The sequence below is a fragment of the Eublepharis macularius genome, chromosome 3 (genome assembly GCF_028583425.1).
Source record: "Eublepharis macularius isolate TG4126 chromosome 3, MPM_Emac_v1.0, whole genome shotgun sequence".
Lineage (NCBI taxonomy): Eukaryota > Metazoa > Chordata > Lepidosauria > Squamata > Eublepharidae > Eublepharis > Eublepharis macularius.
The window spans coordinates 68,069,348-68,091,199 of NC_072792.1; the positions used below are offsets into that span (position 1 = coordinate 68,069,348).

At 40.4% G+C, this 21,852-nt stretch overlaps 1 protein-coding gene across 2 annotated transcripts in view; it reads left to right on the forward strand.

Annotated features, from left to right (window-relative positions):
- MOSPD2 (motile sperm domain containing 2) overlaps positions 1-12,604 on the forward strand; it is a 32,921-nt gene extending 20,317 nt beyond the window's left edge. For both annotated transcript variants that reach the window (XM_054973622.1, XM_054973624.1), the window contains exons 10-15: positions 3,058-3,170; positions 5,298-5,394; positions 6,675-6,771; positions 7,612-7,741; positions 9,051-9,153; positions 9,763-12,604. In XM_054973622.1, coding sequence (XP_054829597.1) covers positions 3,058-3,170; positions 5,298-5,394; positions 6,675-6,771; positions 7,612-7,741; positions 9,051-9,153; positions 9,763-9,909 — 687 coding nt within the window. In that variant the 3' untranslated portion in view covers positions 9,910-12,604. The remainder of the gene's footprint in view (positions 1-3,057; positions 3,171-5,297; positions 5,395-6,674; positions 6,772-7,611; positions 7,742-9,050; positions 9,154-9,762) is intronic.
- The last annotated feature ends 9,248 nt before the right edge of the window (positions 12,605-21,852 follow it).

Consider the following 21,852-nt stretch of genomic DNA (forward strand, 5'->3'; position numbering starts at 1 on the left):
GAGGTATAATGTTCATTTTGAGTATATTTACTGTACCCCATAATGACAGGTTTAGGGTTGCCCATCTCTCCAAATCCAAGGATATATCCGAGATCAATGTATTTAAATTCAACGAAATAATGTCCTTAATATTCCTTGGAATAAATATTTCAAGATAATTAATAACATCTGGGCACCATCAAAAATGTCCCAGGGTTAAAAATAAATAACTGCAGTTGGAGACAGCATTCTAGTGGGAAGCAGAATGTGTTCTCCATTCTTGAACCTGGATGGCCAAGACTCTACTCACTGAAAGAGCCCCACAGAAGAGGTGTGTGTCTGCGTCCTTCCATTCTTATAACTTCTAGTATATGTGACCCCCCCCCCCATCATAACAATGGGTCTTTGCAAATTTTACCAAGTACAATGTCTTTCTCTTGAGGAAGACAATGAAGTGTATTTGAGGGGTGACACTGAAGAAATGAATGTGGCTGGAAATATTTTTAGTAATTATTGCTTTGAGTTAAAAATAAATCAGAAAAATCACCATTGATGCTTATGGCATTTTATGATGAAGAAACCTAAACATAATATTTTTGCTTGGAGGAAAAATTGTGGCACTGCTGGAGTATTACTGTGTGTTTTGCTTGAGAATACAAACAATACCTAAAAGAAGTCCAAACAAGCCCCATATTTGGTGCAAAGTAAAGCAGCTTTGAAGAAATTAAAGCTGTAATTAAGGGTTCTTGAAAATAAGTACTCTGCTAAATCTTTGGAACTTGTAGACAACTTCTGTTTCAAGCATGAACATTGTATGACTTTGTATGATACAAAGGCATAGCAAACTGATATAATTACTTATTTTCTTAATATTTTGACACACACTAGAAATGCAATGGCTAGCTTTGGCTTAATGGTAAGACTTATTTTGGCTGGCTGGCATTGTAATCTGTTGAACTGATATCTTCAGCAATGTCAGCTCTTGCTTCAATAATACTGGATTACTTTTTTAGATTTCCCATTTACCTTGCCTTGAATAATTATGGAACAAAAATTAGTTTCATTGGGTCTATGTGTTGGAAACATTACTTTAAATGTAAAAGTCAGCAGAAATAACCTAGAGTCAGCATATTTCTACTAGATAACTAGGAACCTAATCTGAAGACTTGTTACAGACTCGAGATGACAGCTCAGCTTTATGGAACCTGATGCAAGACAATTGTGTGCCAGAGCCTGGAGGCTGCAAATCCTGTTGTTACTGTTTCACTGAAATACCTGGAGGCCCACAGGCATTACCAGCTTTATGCAGTAGTCCCTGGTGGTGGAGAGTGCATTCAAGTCATAGCTGACTTATGACAATCCCTGATGGGGTTTTCCTGGCAAGAGTCTAACAGGTGGTTTGCCATTGCCTACTTCTGCAATAGACATGGGCACGAATCGAAATACGAATAAAATTTCGTGATGAATCGGGCCGATTTGTGTTTCGCGGAACATGTTTCGTGGGGCCGTGGTTTTCACAAAATTCACGATTTTGGGGGCTGATTCATGAATGATTCATGATGCCAGACAAACTGGCGCTGATCCATTGATCCCCTAGGCAACATAGGCCTGGAATGTTTGCAGACCTTTTGTTGTCACTGGAAACCCCAATCTTAGCCCACATAACCTTGATAGGCAACTCTCCCTGCCAACTGGAGAGCTTCCATTTTGCCCTATACAGCAAGGAGCAGGGGAGTTAATCCCCTAGGCAACTGAGGAGATGGGCCTTCTGTAGCCATGGGAACACCAATCTCATCCCTCCAAACCCTGTTAGGCAGGTCTGTCTGCCAGCCACAGACCTCCTGTTCTGCTCAATGTGAGCATTTCTTATATAATGCACAGCTCTCTGCCTTGTGCTTTTCAGTTCCAGTAGACAGAGGGAGAGGGAGGACCTGTTGCTGGGATTTGGAGTGAGAGTGGAATTGGGAGCTTTTGGCTGGATTTGCTGCTGCTTTAAAAGAGACTGAAAAGCCTCTTTCTTATTTTCAGCTCTTGGCCTTGCTGGGAAGGTTGTTGGGTGAGGGTGCCTTCTTTCCTCCACCCCACCCAATCCCAGTCTCAGGTCATTGCCTGGTTCTGGGGCCTAGCTTTACTGAGGCCTACCTTTTTTTCCTTGAATTTTCTTTGCTTATATTCTTATTTAGAGTATTTGTTCTTGCAGGCTTGTTGGGTGAGGGTGGGTGGAGGAGAGCCTGCTGAAGTCTCCCTGCGAGTTTTACTTCTCTGGATATGAAGGGGAACATTGAAGTGCACTAGGTTCTGACGAATCACGAAAGTAACAAATCATTTCACGAAACGGGACAATTTCATTAAAGTTCGTGATTCGTGGAATGCGACGAAACACGAAACGCTCGTTTTGTTTTTTTCCCATTTCGTGCCCATTTCTACTCAGCAACCCTGGTTTTATTTGGAGGTCTCCCATCCCATTACTAACCAAGGCCAACCCTGCTTAGCTTCTGAGATCTGACGAGATCAGGCTCACCTGGTCTATCCAGGTCAGGACACAGTATTCCCTATCTGGATTATTTTTACGTTGGACATAGACTCTTAACTGGTCTGTAGCCTGTCTTGAAATAAAACCATAATTCAAATATTGAGCTTTATTAACCTAGCCACCAAATATCTTCTAAAAATCTTAAGTCTCTAGGTAGGTAAATCATCCATATTCATACAGATAATTTGTATAGTGCAAAATGCAATATTTGCGTTTTTCAGAATATGGAGTATTTTTGATGGGGAGAAAATAGGACAAAAGAAATAAAGTAAGAAAGGAAAGGAGACAAGTTCACGTGAATTTTGAAAAGTGTCTTCCAGCTGTAAGAAGCTAAAATGTATTGGTTTGAGGGTTGAAAGAAATTCAGTTTACAAAAATATCCTATTCATATTCTACAAAAATAGGCATACTTTGCTTTTAATTGCTTTCTGAACAGGTAACTCAGTTGTTTCATAATAAAAATAAAGTCCATACATGTAACTGCCTGCTGGTGCATTGACTCCTGAGTAAGCATTTTTATTGTTCAATTGTTTGTATTTGCTTAGACAAACTCTACAGAACAAATTCCCAAGCCAGAAGAGAATGAAAAAGTGGACTCCAAAGCAAAAAATGCAAAGAAGGCGCTAACTACTTTTAAAGGTCTTTTATTGCACATCAGGTAATAATATGCAATAGTAACAATATTTTTTTCATATCATAATTTGCACAGTTCAGGGAAATGCCTATAAAATTATCTGCAGCTTCTGTGGGTTAAAATGTATCTGTGACAAGGAAAACAGCTAGATGATCAAGTTCAATTAAATGTTTATAAAACAGCATCCCAAAAAGTGATACAGATTGAGAATGTCCAATGCTCTTGAAAACTACAGAGAATCTCATTGGAATTATAAACTCTTATACAAATCTGATAAAATTTGGTGTATTCAGGTACTGGGAAAGCCAAAAATGTGTAGCCTTCACATTATTCTGACTTACACTACTTTTTAAAGTCTGTAACTGCAAACAAGTTTTACTGTGTACTTGTACTCTATAAAAAATCCATGATCCAATAGAACTGCCTAATGTAATTTTGTACATCCCACTAAACACTTAATTTACAACTTGCACCTCTAGTATGTGTGTGCGCACATTGCTAAGTAATATGCTCATGTAAAACAACTGAGAAGTTCATTGCTGCTGCTCTCTATGAGAAGTAGCAATTATTACCACTGTTTCATGAGGTGTCGGTAGTATGTCATGCATACTTCTTGAGCATATGATGTATGATATCTAGCCTCGACAAGAGCCAGGGCCTTTTCAGTCCTGGCTCCCACCTGCTGGAACGCTGTCTGCTGCAATCAAGGCCCAGCAGGACCTATTATCCTTCCGCTGGGCCTGCAAGACAGTTGTTCCGCCAGGCATATGGCTGAGGCTGGGCCTCTGCTGGCCTGAAAAAAAAAGGGTGTATAAAATCTTAACCCTCCATGTGAGGCGGTCCACCATCCTGTTTTAAATGTGTGTGGATTTTTATTGTATTTTAATATGTTGATTTTATTGTATTTTGTATTTTAATACGTTGTTATCCACCCTGAGCCTGCTCCCAGGGAGGGCGGAAAAGAAATTTGAAATAAATATAAATAAGTAAATAAAATGATGTGTGAAGGCATCTTTAAATTCTTAGGATGTTGAAAGTCTCTTAGGGTTGAAGGATAAGAGGCAGGGAGGATTCTGATTATGAGTAAATGTTGCAGTAGACATATTCTGGATCATCTGACATTTCATAAATAAAGTACTTAAACAAAATGTTTATAATCATTTTATGCATTCTCTAGCTCTACTGAATAGTGTGTATGATTTAATATTATGATACCCACTGAAGATAATATGTAAAGCTCTGGTATTTCTGGTGTAGAATAGGAATACCACTATCAGGCTTTGTCTAGGGGTGGTTGTGTGTGGGTGAGAGAGAGAGAGAACCATTTTTATCTTTAAAGTTTTGCCATTTCAGTATTTATAAGCAGGGCCGGCACCAGAGTTTCTGGTTCAGCTCCGTGCCACCGCCACCACGCGCCCCAGCTGGGCACAGAAGCCGCGAGCCGCTGCTGGGGTGGCGCCCGGAGGCTGCGCCCGGCTGGGGCATGTGGCGGCGGCAGCAGCACGGGGCTGGCTGGCTGCAGCAGTAGCTGCAGCCCAGTTATGCCAGCTTTGCTGCACGCGCCTCCGCCCCCGACACGTCCTCCGGCGCCCCTCGCGCCACCGCCTACCTAGCCTCCATGGGCGCGCTGGCCCTGTTTATAAGGATCCCTGGCTGAAGTGCATTGGACATAAAAATCAGATCCCAAGTTTAATCTCAATCATCTGAAATTCTCAGATTTATATTTGGATTAGGTAAAGTTAGTCCCCTGTGCAAGCACCGAGTCATTACTGACCCATGGGGGGATGTCGCATCACGATGTTTTCTTGGCAGACTTTTTATGGGGTGGTTTGCCATTGCCTTCCACAGTCATCTACACTTTACCCCCAGGAAACTGGGTACTCATGTTACCGACCTCGGAAGGATGGAAGGCTGAGTCACCTTGAGCCAGCTACCTGAATCTGGCTTCCCCCAAGATTGAACTCAGGTCGTGAGCAGAGCTCAGACTGCAGTACTGCATCTTACCACTCTGCGCCACGGGGCTCGATATCCTTGGATTAAGGATTGGTTTAAGGGCTGATTTAACTGACGAACTATTATAAATTTTTAGAAACTCGTAGAAGTTTACAAGACTGTAATGTAAAATATTTTGCTATGTGTGTTTTTCATTAGTCCAGCAGAAGAACTGCATTTTGGGTCCAAAGAAACAGGAGAAAAGAAATGCTTGATTGTTCTGACGAATGTAACTAAAAATACAGTGGCATTTAAGGTAAATAACAGTCTGTTTTACCTTATAATTAACATGGCTAAAAATATATATATATTTTTTTTTACAATGTGTCCATTTTTGTGCCTGTTTTTGAAGCCCCATAACTGTAAATGTATTAATGTTTTTCATTTTGGACTTTATCACTTAGAAGAATTTTCTAGTAGCTTCTTCAGTTGCAGAATCATAATCTCAGATTGCCTGCCATCTCTTCAGATCATATGCTGTTGGGCAGAACTACTACCATCTGGGGGATTAACTCTTTGTGGCCTTGATGGTCTCTGTCACAGTTTAGCTGCTGAGATTCAGGATTGTTCTGGGGTGAAGTCACCATGAGAAAGAATCAGGAATTCCAGTCTCTCCAGCAAGGCTAATTGCCTGTCTCACCATCATTAGTTTTTCCTGAACATTAAGTAGTGTGAACTGAGGAGATAGCCATGAAAGGTTTTTTACAAATGAGGGAAATTGGGGAAAGGAAATACAGAACTTAGAAAACAAAAGTACAGTTTCATTCTAGTTCTGTCTAGGGTTAGAGGGACTCTCTGGTTTTAACATCTACCTTATATATGGGCCAAGTATCCCAGAGTTCATAGCTGGAAAATGACAAAGGCCTCCTTGGTAATCCTTATTTTAGGAGTCCCATGGAAGGCAGGGTGTCTTTGACCAATCAAAGTGGAGGGCGAAAGCAAATGTTCCCTACCGAAAGGTCTACATCAATGTATTGTCTTTCCAAGTTCATGAGGATTTTCACTTAGTACTTTTGAGATTGTGTGCAGAGGTGTTAAACCAGTAGAAATTTCCCTGCAACGGGTCATCAGGTGTAGATGAGTTTTCCATTGTCCTTCCCCAGACGGAAGATGTCTGTCAAATCTTCAAGGCTTACATAATATATAACCAACTTGTGAAATGAAATTCTGGCCACTCTTGTACCTGAACAACAAAAGGTGTGCTCATCCCAGTACAAGCCACATACAATGTAACTTTGTTTTGAGTTAGTTACCGTGCTGATTAACTATTTACATCTAATTCATCTGAAAAATCCTCTTTCAGTCTAAGAGGCACTACCAGCTACTGTGGACAAATAAGAAATAGCTGTCCTTTTTGTTACCTGCTTCCAGGTACATGTCAAGAGCCAATTCAGACATTTTGAAAGTGGGAAGCAAGGCTGATTTTAATTTGTATCCTGCATAATGTTAAAAGTCAGACTACCAAGCAAGTATTAAAGAAATTAAAATGTTGAATTGGAAACCTGAGAGCTTTTAATACAGTTGCACTATATTTAGGTAAGAACGACTGCTCCCGATAAGTACCGAGTAAAGCCAAGTAACAGCAGCTGTGAACCAGGCACATCACTAGATATAATAGTGTCTCTTCATGGTGGTAAGTGAGAAAACAAAAATGTATGAACAAAACAGTTCTGTGATATATACTTCCGTGGCTGCAAGTCCTATTGAAACCACTTTTATATCACTTCCTGTGAGGGCCTGTCCAATTGTCATCTCTCCATACAATCTTTTACTCCTCTCATTAATGAGTGGAATAGGGAAGGGATTGTAGGCCTGTTTTGATTCCCCTTACACACACAATCCAATTTCACAATCTACTTTATGCTGCATTACTGGCCTCTCTTCTTGCTAATGTTTAATTTTTTTATCCCCAAGTAGTTCGTTTGTGGCTTCCAAGTATGTACAATGCTGGTGCAACCTACGTTTCCTACATTCTTCATACCTTATTTTTAAAATGTTTCTTTCAAAAATTTGTTGTTAATGTGCTCTGGTTTGCTTCTAAAATGTTATTGGATATTCTAAGATAGTTTTTCGAAAATTGAGCTATCCTGGAATATCCAAAGTGTTGTCCATACTTTAAAAAAATCAGACATTAGTCTTCATTCCTACAGCTTAGTGCATGATCGTAACTATTCAGGGAAGTAAATCTCTGCTTTTTAAAGTCTTCAGTAGAAGTTATAGCTTTCTGTCTGTGATTTATTACTTGAGCAAGAAAGGATTGCCTATAGGTCCTGCCAATATATTAAATATACTCCATCTCTAAACTTTTCTTCTCCCATCCTACTTTATTTTGCAAACATTGCATCTGCTTTAGCAAGCCAGAAGTTTATATCTTTCATTAATGTCCTATAATTTCTGCATAGTGTATTAAATTTCAGTAATAATTAAATCCAAATGAGATAAAATTGACAGGTTACTATTAACTTTGGGGCAGGCTGTTCTGCTTCCCTGCAAGACCGTTTTCTGATTATGGCAGCAGAAATGGATCAGTGCTCTGGAGCAGGAACTCAAGAACTGGCTCAGTTTTGGAAAGAAGTTCCGAGAAACAAAGTGATGGAGCACAGGTAAGCATTTCCTGTTGACTTGGAGGATGCCAACAGACAGCAGTGTAATTTAAAATGTGGTCAGACATGGAACACTTTCACATGTTCACTCATGTGAATGTGTTCCATGTGTATTTTTGCAGAAGATGATAAAACTTCCATTCCTTTCAGGTAGATGAACATTTAGTAGGTATATACTTCAGTATTTCAGAATGGCACTGATAAAAAAATGTTTGAAATGTAGGCATATATAAGGTCATATCCAGCTGTTACAACCATTGGCAGAGTAAACAAGGACTTGTGTAGGTCTTGAGACTTCTTTCTAGTACACAAATATCTGATTCTTTACCATGAGGCTATGGATGACCATTATTGGGGAAATGAATGGCAGAGAAAGGACAATAGATGCTCCTCACCACCCTAGTTTCTTGGGATGAAGCTTGAATTGCACATTCTGCATTTGCCTGCATATTCTGCAGTACTCTTTCCTCACCTTGTCTTCTGTTACATATATTCCATTGATTAAAGGTGGTGTATTGGCAGCTTCACTCTGCAACAGGATCAATTACTGGACACCTTTTCATACATTCCAGGCTCTTTCCTCCCTAACTATATGTGGCTTGATCCTGTATCCTACCCTTACCCAGCTAGTCAGTGGTAATGGTTCCTGGCTTGGTATTGCCCATTTCCTATGCAGATCACCTTGCTGTTGTGCTAGATGTTTCCTCAGCAGCTTGTTATACCACCTGTGCAGATGTTCTATGGTTCAAGAACTGCTTCAGTAGGTGCTACTCTTCTGCCTGCTCAGTCTGCGATACAGAGGGGAAAAGGAGAAAGAAACATTTAATATGTGAAATGCATGTTGGCAGGAAACAGAGCCATGGAATAGAAGAGGCTCAGAGTAGGAAGAATACTATCACAGGCTTCTATAAGTGTACTAACTAGAGGCGGGCATGAACCAAAATATGAACTGAAGTTCGTCACGAATCAGACTGGTTCGTGGTTCACAAACCAGCAGTTCGTGGGAGCTCACGTCTAATTATCCATGATGAATTTTAGCCCAGTTCATTTGGTTCGTATTTTGGTTCGTCACTGCAGACAGCCTGGCACCGATCAATCATTTTCCTAGGCAGTGGGGGCAATAGGCTCTCTGCAGACCTTCTGCTGACCTAGAAGTGACATTTTCATGAACCGAATGAACTGGTTCACAAACCAGGGCAAGTTCGTGGTTCGTGAAAAGTGACAAACCACAAACGGCACGGTTCAGAATTTTCCCGGTTTGTGCCCATCTCTAGTACTAACTATCAGTGCTGTATGATTTTTGTTTCAGGTTGAGATGTTATGTTGTAGAAAGCAGCAAACCTTCAACTCTGACAATAAATGAGAATGCTTTTAATGTTCCTGCAAAAACCAATGAAGATCTACACCGACAGGTAACTCTTGTGCCCATTAATTTATAGTTTGCAGTTAGGATCCAAATGACTTTGCAGCTCATTTCGGTGTTTCATACTGTCCTCAAAAGTCAGTCTGGACCATTCCTGAGAAGAGTTTAGGGTAATGCAACAAACTGCCATAGGAAGACAAATCACAGAGGAATTCTCTTTATATAATCAAAGCTGGGCAAGGAAAATGCTAAAAGTTATTTTCTACCTTCGCTTCTGCCTGCTGTATACTAAAAGATGAATTGTTCTGTTTTCCCTTAAAATGCAGCCTCTGTGTTGCAGCCTCTTAGTAGGATTTGTGTTCAAATATTCTTGTATTACTGTTACTCTTTTTTAAAATGTGTAATGAATTGACAAGGAATATAAAAACAATACCTGCAAACCAATGCATGCTACTGAAAAAGTGGTATACATAGAATGTGTTGTGTTGAAACTGGCTGGCAAACTGCATTGCAATGTTTATGCACAAACTGCAGTTTGTGGCAGGGATAGCTGAATTTGAGGGGAATAGTAGAATGGAAGCACCTAATTGCTGTTAGGGTTGGGGGAATCAAATTCATAAGAATATTTTAATCCATGTACTTTCCTCTTCTTTCCCAGATAACACAAGTGTTACACATTAATAAAAGACTTCAAGAACAGATTGATCGATGTGTCTGGCTCCAGCAATTGACTGTGGTATTAGTGTTGTTGCTAGTTGCCAGTACTGCCTTTTGTTTCTACATGTTATGCACTCAGGGAAGGTAAATAGCAATGCCCTATACAATAACAGCTGCCTGTGTAATTCAGTATGAGAGGGCAGTGAGCTGATACTGGTTGAAGAACTGTGAAACTGCTCAAAAGGAGATCTGCATGGGCTTTTTTAGAATCTGGAAATCACAAGACTGTGAGCCATACTGTTAAACAGCAAATACACCTAGATGATTCAGACGGTTGGTTTCACTGGATAGCCTAAGGATTGTCACAGACATTTTATAATTTAACAATTTTTCCTCCTTCTGTTATGCAGAGTAAATAACATGTGTCAAAGACTTAATTATGTACATAAAATGTAACATTTTTCAAGTGTAAGTACACTGTGGGTAGTAGCATAAATGAGAATTTCCAATATTATTTGTATATAAAGTGTGCGGATGTACATAATATACAGTGATGCAGTTCAGAATTCAAGAACTGTATGGGGGCGTCTTGTAATAATTCTGGAAAATATGAATAGCTATTTTATGCCAAACAGTTTTCATCTGATGTTAATCTTGTAGCCATATTTCCCCCCAAAATGCTTGCCATTATTCCAAAGATACCAGATTAAAAGCCTGTGTTTTTGGACTACTATTTTTAGACTACTATTGCACCGTGAAGCTTGCAAGAATGAGTGGGCAGAATTGCAACTCTACTTTCTTTGTCAGAAATAGGTGGCTTTAGGGCCACAATATTCAGCTACATTTTGTTGCTGAAAGGTTGCTAATATTATGGATGGCAGTCTCTTGTAACTCTAGGGCAACAAGTAGAGTGCCATAAACTGTTTATAGTCAAGTCTGAAATGTTGGAGTGGATCCTACATATTGGTAATGCTCAAGACAGAGCTTTTCTCTAGCACAAGGATCCTTCTACTATCATGAGAAGCTTGTGTTGGTGGAAAGCTCCATAGTTAGCATTATAGATCTGATATAAACATAAATTTTGGACCTTTAATATAAATCACGTGATATGGAAGATTTATTAAAGGTATATTAAAGGAATTATGAAAATATCACTACTTACCTTGAGAGAGTTTTAGTGGTGGTCTAAAAGATGCAGAAAATTGTCTGAGTAAACATTACTCCAACTATAGTCATATCATACGAAAACTTTAACTGTAAAAAAAAAATGCTGCTCTGATCTTCATCAACATTAAACCTTTTTAATTTGGTTGAGTTGAGACAATATGTTAAGTCATGTTTGGAAGTGCAGTTCTGAGACCAATTCAGAGTGTTTGTTTCCTCTGAAGAATAACCAGAGTCATAAATTGCCCCTTTTCTACTACATCTGCAGTTCTGTTCCCAGTTACTTTTCCTTAATCACATTAGTTTTAATCCAGATTCTAGCATAAACGGGAGCTTCTCATGCTTCTTCATGTCTCTTTGTGTGGAAGGGAGGGATGTTCCTTGGGCCTGCAGACTTTTTAAAATTGTACTTGCTGGTTGTGAGAGCAAAAGCCTCTGAATAGGTAGAGTTCAGCGCATGCGGTGGAGTGGCCAGATCCCTGCCTTTACTTTAACAGGATGAAGCATTTGTAGTCGAGAAAAGCATCTCCATTCCAAATTTTTACTTCTATTCCACCACAAGGTGCCTCAATTAGATAGCACTATTCACTCTTCTAGGCAGCTGTCTCAGGTTTTAAAAAATTGATTACTAATAATTGATGTAGAGTTAGGCTGCAGTCCAGCACAGTTAAGCACGTTGATTTCATTGCCATTAAGTCTGCTTAACTGTATCAAATTGTGGCCTTAATGTGAAAAATGTTACTATATTCACCACTTAGACTGAAATTTCATGAGATTTCTGTTTAAACTACATTTAAAGTGCCTGAGGATGGTCTGGAGAACAAAAGGAATATTTAAGTTAGGGGAGCTGACCCTCCCCCTTCCTGTTGCTTAATTCTGGATGGATCTGTGTCAGGCTGGTACAAAAAGGATTTACAGGCTTGAGTACAGGAAAGAGAAGCTGAAACTGAGGAAGTCAGTCTCTGCACTTGGCACCTGCATTTTCTGTTTGTTCTATCAGTGGGCCTTTCTACCCCCACTTAATACAATTTGAGAAGATTTGGGTTTAAATGAACGGATCTGCAGCCATCACTTCTAGTTACAGCCATAATAGATTCTGAATAATGTTGTACATAACCACTGTAGACTTCCATAGTGCAGGAAGATCTCAGTGCAGTGCAACTGAGGCTTTATGTAAGCATGAAATATGTTCAGATGATTACCTTTTTGTTCTCAGAGGCCTGCTCTATATTAGACCAATATAATAAGCTGGTACAAGGTCCTCAGCTATTTTGAGTGGGTTCTCTTTAGTTCATCTTGTATGTTAAGGGAGAAGCCGGTTCACATTCTCATCAGATTTGAGATCTCAAAAGCTAACTAAAATTTCTATGGTCATTTATGGTATATGTTAAAAATGAGTAACTTTTCATTCCAGTCTCAAAACTAAACCTATTTTTTTTAAAAAATAATTATCACTGAAGCTGAAGGCTGACTAGCACTTTATTGAATGCTTTCAAAACTATATTCCTAATATCTATGCCAATAAATAAGACTCCATGTTCTGGTGCTTGAATATTTTCAGTATTTTATTACTGTATTCATATTTTCTATGTGCATTTGAACAGATAATGTTTTCTATTTTAATATGTTATAGAGGAGTAACTGCAATTTATTGAATAAAGGAAAACTTGTAGCCACAAGCTGAATTACATTTTTTTCCCCCAAGACGGCCGTCCTCTCCTGGGGAGGGGGGAGGGTTAGTGACAGCATGTAATTTAAAATAGACTGTTTAGCTTTCCAAATCTTCCTAGTGAGTTATTTGTAGGTAAATCCAACTAACTGCAGTGAAACGTGACAGCACACGCCTTCCTTGTGTGACGATGCATTCCGTGTCCCTGTTAAACCCAAGGGTAGGAATCTGTCTTCAGATATTTCTGGTCTGAGTATATATCTGAAAAGTACCCTATCAATATTCTTCAGCTACCTGTGTGATATTTATGATTCTTGGCAATACCAGAAATCAATTCTAGAAATATTCTAGAATATCTGAAATTATTTTGGGCTGGCATTTTAAAACAACTAGGATTTTTCTTCAGTTTTACAAATTTTCCAGGCAATAGGATGGAGGGGGGAAGGAGGCAGCTCTCTGGACAATGGGATAAGATATTAGAAGGAGCTCTTCTGTTCAGAAAATAGTGCCAAAAATGCTGCTGTTGCCACTCTCATGCTGCTGTTGCCCTCTGCCACAAATATCATTGGGACATGAAATATTTAAAAAGTAGATGAGTATCTTAATTTAAAACAAGCACAAATGGATCTCACAAAAGCATCTGAAATGCTTTTGTGCTGCTTCTGACCACCGGGATCCATGTCATAGTGACATTAGACTACTGTAATGCCCTTTACATTGGTCTCCCCTCAAAATCAGCACAGACTGCAGTTGGTGCAGAACACTGGCTTGGCTATTGGGAGCTAGTCAGATTATGAATATTACTTCCATTCTGCAGTCACTCCATTGGATGTCCATAAGTTTCTAGGCTCAATTTATGGTTTGTGCTACAAAGCCTTTCATGGCCTTGGTCCCTCATATCTGCAAGACCGCTTCTTCCCCTATGCTCCACCATGACTGCTTTGTTCATCTGAGCTGGGACTTCTACAGGTGCTTGCCTACAAGTCGGCAAAATCAACAATTGCCCATACACATGCATTCTCCATTGTGAACCCCCACCTTATGGAATGGCCTTCTTGATGAGGACAGGAAACCTCCCACTCTCCTGGCTTTCCACAAACTATGCAAAACTGAACACTATGCTGCTGTATCATAGTGGTTAAGTGGTTGGGTTGTGAATTAGCATTCTGCTGGTTTGAATCGCACTACTGCATGAATTCAACAGATGGCCTTAGGCAAGTCACTCCTCTCAGCCCTGGCTCCCCAGCTGTGTTGTGGGAATAATATCACTGACTTTGTTCACAACTCTGAATGTGGCATTAATATTTCTAGAAAAGTGGTATATAAGTACCCTGTTATCATTATTACAAAGGTAATGCTATAAACCATTCTGGGTCCCCATTGGGGAGAAATATGGGGTATAAATGAAGTTAAATATGTAAATAATGGTTTAGGGACTGTGGTCTATACTACTGTGTATATCTCATGCTGCCTGTTGCTGTAAGTAGGATTCTACTATGTAATATTCTGCATCGTTTAACATGTCATGTTAATACTTATGTTTCACTTCAGTTCTATTTTCAGATTTAGTCTCCATAAATAATACTCCCCATACTGGACTTTATCATGAGTTCAACATTGGAGCTTAATTCCTTGAACTGTTTTGGAAAACTCATTTCTGATACCTTTTAAGACAAAAACTGAAGCAGAATATAGTTTGCCTTGGTGAATCCTTTTCTCTTTCAATGTGAATCTCTTCTGCACTGAACGCACTTGCTTCGATCTAGCCCTGATCCAGAAATAGGAAAGTTGCACCAACCCTTCACAAAAACAAGGAATAGGAGTGTCGGTGACTGGTTTCATTTTGTAGCGAAATTTCCACTATCTTTTCTGCTTGCTGCTCTTTTTCAAGGATACTGCGATTTTTGTCTCTTAACATTGGGTAGTTTTATTAAAAAATGAAACTAGCCCTCTATGGCACTTTTTAGATGATTTCCTCTTGTTCCTGCTTAGATGCCCTTTCCTTACTTTTCTATTCCAAATCACCAAAATTTCTGAAAACATTTGGCAAACCTCCCTGATGAACATTTTCATTGTTGAAAGATACCAGGAATTCATCTACAGGTTTTTTGTTAGTATCATGAGGTTAGGTCCCTCCACTGTGGGTCATTTTACCACCTGTTTTAGCTTGTGTTTCACTGTACTTGTTTTATTTGATTTTTCCTGTTTTATGACAGCCAGTGTAGTGTAGTGCTCAGGGTGCCAGACTGAAGATTAACATCACTATTGGCAGTGAAACTCGCTGGTGACCTTGGGCCAGTCATTCTCTCAGACTAAGCTCCTTCGTTAAGGAGGGGAGAACAATGCACTCTGCAATGACGCTGGAGGAAGGGCAAGATAATATAATACATTCATTTTATGGATTTTCTACTTACTTTATTTTTGCCTTTGATTTTTGCTTGGCCTTTTGCTCTTATTTTTATGCTCATTTGATATTTGCTGGTTGTTTGGTTATTTTAAATTTGACACTGTTTTATGTCTTAAATCTATTATAAGCAGCCTCAAGCAGTTTCTAAAGAGGCAGCTAAGAAATTACTTGAATGAACGAATGGATGTTCTTATTCAACTTTACAATTGGCAGGATTGTTCCTGGGGTGCATAAAACCTTAGCTGTGGTAACTTTTGTAGGACAGAAATAACTCCTCCTGTTGTACTACTGGAATGCTCGATCACTTTCTTATCCCAGCCTTCCCCCAAGGTTCTAAAAGAAAGATAACACAGTTGTTCCCTCCTCTATTTTACTCTCATAACCACCCTACGAGGGAGGTAAGACTGAGAGAAAGACTGGTCCAAGGTCACAAAGTGAGCTTCATGAGGATTTGAATTTGGTTCTCCCAGCTCTAACACCATGTTCTAATCATTACACCATACTGACTCTCATCAGATGAGATGGCTTCTACATGAAATAACAAGGGGTATTTGGGTCACCTAGTCTGGAGAAAATGGTAATTCCTGCTTGATTAGATGTTTGGCTGCTGGGATGGGAATTACCTTACGCTGCATTGGTCAGCCTCTTATTATACCTGATAAATGTAGTCCTTGAGGAATAGCTGCAGGTTCCAGCTTTGGGGTTAACTGTTCTGGTCTAAAAAGTTGAGTCAGAATTGGACAAGTCTGTATCTAATTTTTTATTCTCTGATATCTCGATGCCCAGTTCAGATATACTGAAGAAAAGGCAATGGAATAGCATTCCACAAGAAACCACGACAGTTAATATTGCTGATTGCTAGAGTCCAGAGCTATGATTATTCAACCGCAACTACTAGTACTGGATGTTGAATTTAGCAAAATTTAGCAGATTTAAAAGGTTTTGTCTAGTCCTCAAATCTGCAAAGAGTGGCTTGAAAGAATATGGCAATTATTTGGAGGAATCACGGAAACCAGATAGGAGAAGGCTCAGCAGGAATTCTGGGGTAGAGCCTCAAGGCTCTATGTACCACGTGAGCAGAACTTCATAGACAACATGTGATTTCTGCCTCTGGCAGATCAAGATTGATAATGTCAATAGAGATGAACATGATGATTCATCCCTGCTAGTATAGGAATTGTAAAGCCTATGACATAAAGTGGGGGGGGGACAGGGAAAATAAAATCAAAGAATTTTTTCCTAGTGGTGGTAATTAAATAAGGATTTGTTAAGCAAGATGGACATTTTTATATGCTGATTTTCAAATATTAATACCCACTTTTCTCCCTAAATGGTATACAACATTGTTCTCCTTCCCATAATTTTATCCTCACAACCACCACCTTGTGAGATACCTTCATGGCAGAGTGGGGACTCAAACCTGGACCTTCCGGATCCTAGGCCAATACTCCAAAAACTACACCGCACTAGCTTTTAGAATGCTCAAAAATGTTCATTTAGAAATAACTGCTTTGTTCCCTCCCCGTTTCCAAAAATTATTTCAAATGGTTGACAGCTCGAAACTAGTTGAACACACATTCCATGAGCCCTGGGGAAAAGGTAAGAAGCAGATATCATTTCTACAAATACAGATGGCAGGAGCTCAGAGAGAAAGCACAAATGGAGTGCCAAGATTTTCATTCATTCTTGCTAGCATACCACAGTTGACAAACTTGCTTACAGGAGCAGCAAATCCACCATAAATTGTATCCATTTTGTTAAAAACTTACCTGAACAAGCAGAGACAAGGCTCAGATTGAGAAGCAAGCAAAGGACGAAAGGCTCCAAAACTGGAGGAACACTGCTTTGTCTATCCTAATGAAAATGCTAAGTTTACTCTGATTCATTGCCTGATTGCTTTGGGGTGAGGTAGTTGCTAGTAGAAATCATGATGTTGTAAAAACAAAAATAAATACTTGAGCAATTGTCCCTTCCTACGCCCACATGTTTCATATTAAAGGTCATATGACAGATACTTCCTCAAAACCATGATTGAATGGCTTACTGAAAGGAAAAACAAGATCTTCAACCTCTGGTCTAAGATGGAGGTTGCTGTCTAAAAATATGCCTCAGCAATACAGACAGTTGGGAAAATTGAACAAGGTGTTGTAATTTTACACAGTAGAAACCTGAATGGTGGCATCCGCTCCTATCATAGAAGGCAATATTTGAAGACTTGGCCAGGCACTGTAAAACTTCCACTGTTTGGAAGGGCATAACAAAAGCGTTCTTAAACAACAGTGGAGTTAGCAGCCAAAGGTTTCCTGAATTCCTGGCAAGGAGAAAAGTCCTCCCACTATTATCTACGTGTTGTTTTACCTCCTACCTAGAATAGTGGGATGTTGTGTGGGTTTCTCTTTAAAGAAGCCTGTTGCTGGAACAGTCCTGTGTTTTTGTAAAGTTCATAACTCCAAGACAGTTTAGAAACTGAAAATAAAAGATAATCAGTGTAGGTCCTCCTTTGAATTTTCATGATTCTTTGTACACAGTATGATTTATATTTGCATTTTAATATTATTTGTTACATCTCCTGGGATAATAACAACATACGCAAGCAGAGCAGTACAGTGACAGTGCTCATGGAAGCAAACATGCCTGCCGCCTCCTGCCCCACTACCAAAATCGTGCTCCTCTCCCGGGATCAATGGAATAGCATTGGAGTGGAGATCTGCAGTGCAAGGAGGAATCTATGAAAATCGTCCCTTTTCTGCTGGTGGAAGTGCATTCTACTAGCAGAAAATATTCTTGGAATCTAAGCCATATGACAACATGAAAGAAAGCCCATTGGTACCAGCTTCTGCAATGATGCAAGACAAAATGGTCAATACCGCTATATAATGTCTTACATGGAATGAGAAAGAACAACGTGGATTACATTCCAAATATCTTTATGGTGAAAGTGTCTAAACATGTTCTAGAAAAAGTGTACGAGCAATAGCAGATTTAGTATCAACTACATTACTGGAAGAATTTTTTTTTTAAAAAAACACTCAATTTTATTGGCAGCTGATGGTACTATGGTTCACCACCTCCTGCCTCAATCCAGGCAACATATTTTTGCAGACTTTGTGAGATGAAATCTTGCTGAGTTCCTGTGTGTGCAAACAACCAATTACCACCCCACCCCTAATTATCCAGTAATAATTATATCAGTGATCACGTCTGCTATTATGTTGAATCCGCCATAGTGCAGTATCAGGAAATGAAAACAGCCATTGCAAATAACACCACCTCCATAACTCACCTCAAAGCTTATTATTTTTTAATGAAGCAGTTTGCATATTCAGCTTAAAGTTTAGGATTGAATCCAGACTATCGTTTCCATAGGTGTAATTTCTACCCACTGAGTACATTTTTCCACAGCCCAGAAAGTCCCCTAGAACAAGATTTCAAGGGCAGATTTTGGACTTTCATGGGAAGGGGAAGCCAGGAAAATTACATCCTGTAGTCCTTGAACTCACAAAAACACTAGTCTGGAATCGGATCCAGGCCAAAGTTGTGTGTGTCATCCCTAAAAATATAGATACAAACACACAAAACTTCAGGTCCATTTTGAATATAGCAAGTGGATTAGCGTTGGTTTGTTTTTTACTTTCCCTGACTAGGCACAGTTCTAGGTTGTGCACCTGCTCCCTCAAAGAGATTGTAAAGCTGGAGACAATGCAGAGAAAGGTTTAGAGCACGTTTCTTACAAGCAGAGGTTGGAGGTCTAGAGCTTTTTGGTTTACAAAAAATATGGCTAAGGGGAGACATGATCGAGGTTTATAAAATTAAACAAGGGGTGGAGGAAGTGGATAAAGTTCTTTTCTCCTGCCCCGTGACACTAGAATTCAGAACTGCCTAATGAAGTTGATGAGCAATAGATTCAGGATGGTCAAGAGCAAGTACTTCTTCACTGGACAGGCAATTACACTGAGGATATGACTGCCGATGGGCGCAGCAATGAACACTACTAGCATAGACGGCTTTAAAAGGGGATTGGACAGATCCAAAGAGAAGAAGGCCATCCGTGGCTGCTAGCCATGGTGAGTAAAGGAAAACCTCCATATACTGAAGGCAGCAACCACAGAATACCAGTGCCTGGAGGCAGCATCAGGGAAAGGCCACTGGCTGGCTGGCCACTGTATGAAACAGAACGCTGGACAGAAGAGACCACAGTTTGATCCAACAGAGCGCCTCATATATTACGTTTTTAGGAGACTGTTCCTAAATAGTTCTTATGTACCAGTATTAATAAGAGTACTAAGGCTTTAAAATAGTTTAGTAGTAACTAAGGCAGTGTTTGTGCATAAGCTGTCTGTGAGTGAGGGAAACAAGTCCAAGGTGTTCTACAATATCTGATGATTGAGGGGAAAAGCTTTGACAGTTATTGGGATGGTCTAGCTGCTGGGCTGTCTGCTTTCTCTTTCCCTCAGTCAGCCTCACGCCGTAACCTGATGTCATTTTTCCTGGCTTGCTTCAATCAGCCCAGCCAGTTTCTATCAAGCAGGATTAAGTTTTCAATCTTTTTTGCTTTTACAGACATCACGTAATCTTTTCCTGTAAATGTTTAAAACATGGTATGCCTTTGCAAATGGAGCATTTTTAAAAAGTGGGCATGATCTCAGAAACGGCCTGTGCCCTTTCCCCTGTTGCTTTGCTTTGACAAGAAGATGCCAGCTGTGAATCAAGTATGATGCTCACTCACGGAATTGGGGGGGGGGAGGTTGACTCCATAGTAAAGCCCCACGTTTGGAATTTACCCATGCCTGAAAATAACAATGGCTAAACTCGGCGACCTTGGCACAAAAGCTAGTAATTGCTTTTTTTTTGTGGCTTTAAACTGAACACAGAAACAAGAGATTTTTGGCACTTGGCTGAACTCTTGGATTTCCTATTTTCAGATAGTCAGTTGAATGTGGTTTTTAACAGTGTGACCTCCTTTCAGTCCTTTTCTCAACAGGCACAGAAAGAGAATTGTCTTACAATATGGAAGGGAGTGATAGAAACTAGGGTGTAGAGCTCCTGGAACTCTATGACACAAGGAAACTTCTGTTCCAGAAATATGTTAAAGCCTTTCTGAAGTCACAGAACTAGTTGTAAAAGACTTTGGGGCTCCCCGCCTCTGCCCCCACCCCTCACCTGACCTGGTGGGGGGGGGAAAGGTGTGGGAATGGGCCTCCTTAGGCACGCTCCCGGCGTGGCACAATGATGTCACCTCCAGGAATGATGTCATTATGCAGGCTGTGGGCGTGCTCCCAAGCTTTGCACTGGGCCAATCTGGGCCCCAAACAGATCGATTCTTTAAGAATCGGCTCAGCGCAAAGTGCAGGAGCATGCCCACAGCCTGAGCCATGGCATCACTCCTGGAAGTGACATCACTACATTGGCGCTGGGAGTGCAGACTTTGTAAAGGTGAGTGACAATTCCCCCTCCCTTCCAACCAGGAGGATAAGGGAACCTGACAACCCGAATTATGCAGAAATGGAATTACAAATCAAATTACAAAATCAAATTAATAAATAATAAATAATACAAAGGCATATTACTTTCCCAATTCCAGGTAGGTAGCTGTGTAGGTCTGCAGTAGAAGAGCAGTATTTGGGTCCAGTGGCACCTTAGAGACCATCAACATTTTCAGGGTGTAAGCTTTCAAGAGTCAGAGCCCCCTTCTTCAGGAAAAAGCAGCCATTTTCTCCCTTCTTTCCTTTATCTGACTCAAATCTACTTTCTCAGTGTCTTTCTGGCTTGATTCAAACAGAAATAATATTTCAACTAGAGATGGGCACGATCCACCTTACGATAGAAAAAAACCCACGATAATGGCAATCGCGCAATCATGACCTGGTGGATCATAATCATCCACGGCCAACAATCCAGTGATCGGGAGGGGCCTGGATTGGGGCGATTGGGCTCGGATCAGGGATCCAGACACTCAGGTGCCAACAATCTATTCCCCTGGCAACGGAGCCAGGGGAATGCCTGAGCTCTGTTTGCCCTCCTTCTGTCACCCTCGAAACCCAAATGGAAGCCCAGCTTTCCTTGATCAGCAGGGTTTCTTTCCAACCACAGAGCAGCAAAGCAGTCACAAGTTGGGAGAAGACACTCAGGGGAGGGAGGGGGAGGGGGAGTTCTGTAGCCACGGGCACTCCAATCTCATCCCTGCAAACCCTGATAGGCAGTTCTGATGGCCAAACATAGACCTCCTGTGTTGCTGAATGGGACCCATGCCATGGGCTCCCAGGCTGGGTTTCACTTTCTGCGAGCAGTGGAGTGGGACAGAGCTCTTGCTTGCTACTTGATAGCCTTTGGAGAGAGAGAGAGAGACTGAGAGAGTCAGCTGCCGCCACAACCCACCTTCCCACATAGCTGGGAATACCAGCGTGCCCCGCTTTGGCATCCACGATCCACGGCTCGGGAACGGGAGATGATCGGTGTGGATCATTAATTCGGGATCGTTGCCGGCGCCAATCCACGATCAGCTGGATCGTTAATTTTTTTTTGGATCGTGTCCATCTCTAATTTCAACTGATATGAAGCTGGAACAAGTAGGCCCAATATATTTTATCACAGTTTCTCATCAAAACTTGTGTTTTTTTAAAATGTAAACCACCCTGAAGAGCTGCTGTTTTTCAGAGTAGAAGGAGGAGTTCTGTAAAAAGGCTTACATTTTTTTTAAAAAGCCACAAAATAAGTCTTGATGAGGAACTGTGCCAAAATATATGGGGCTTACCTGTCCCAGTATATAAGGTAGCTTTATATCAGTTGATATTGTCTATAAATACAACAAGGATATAAAGAATACGGGCAAAAATTATGCAGGTGTTCCATGG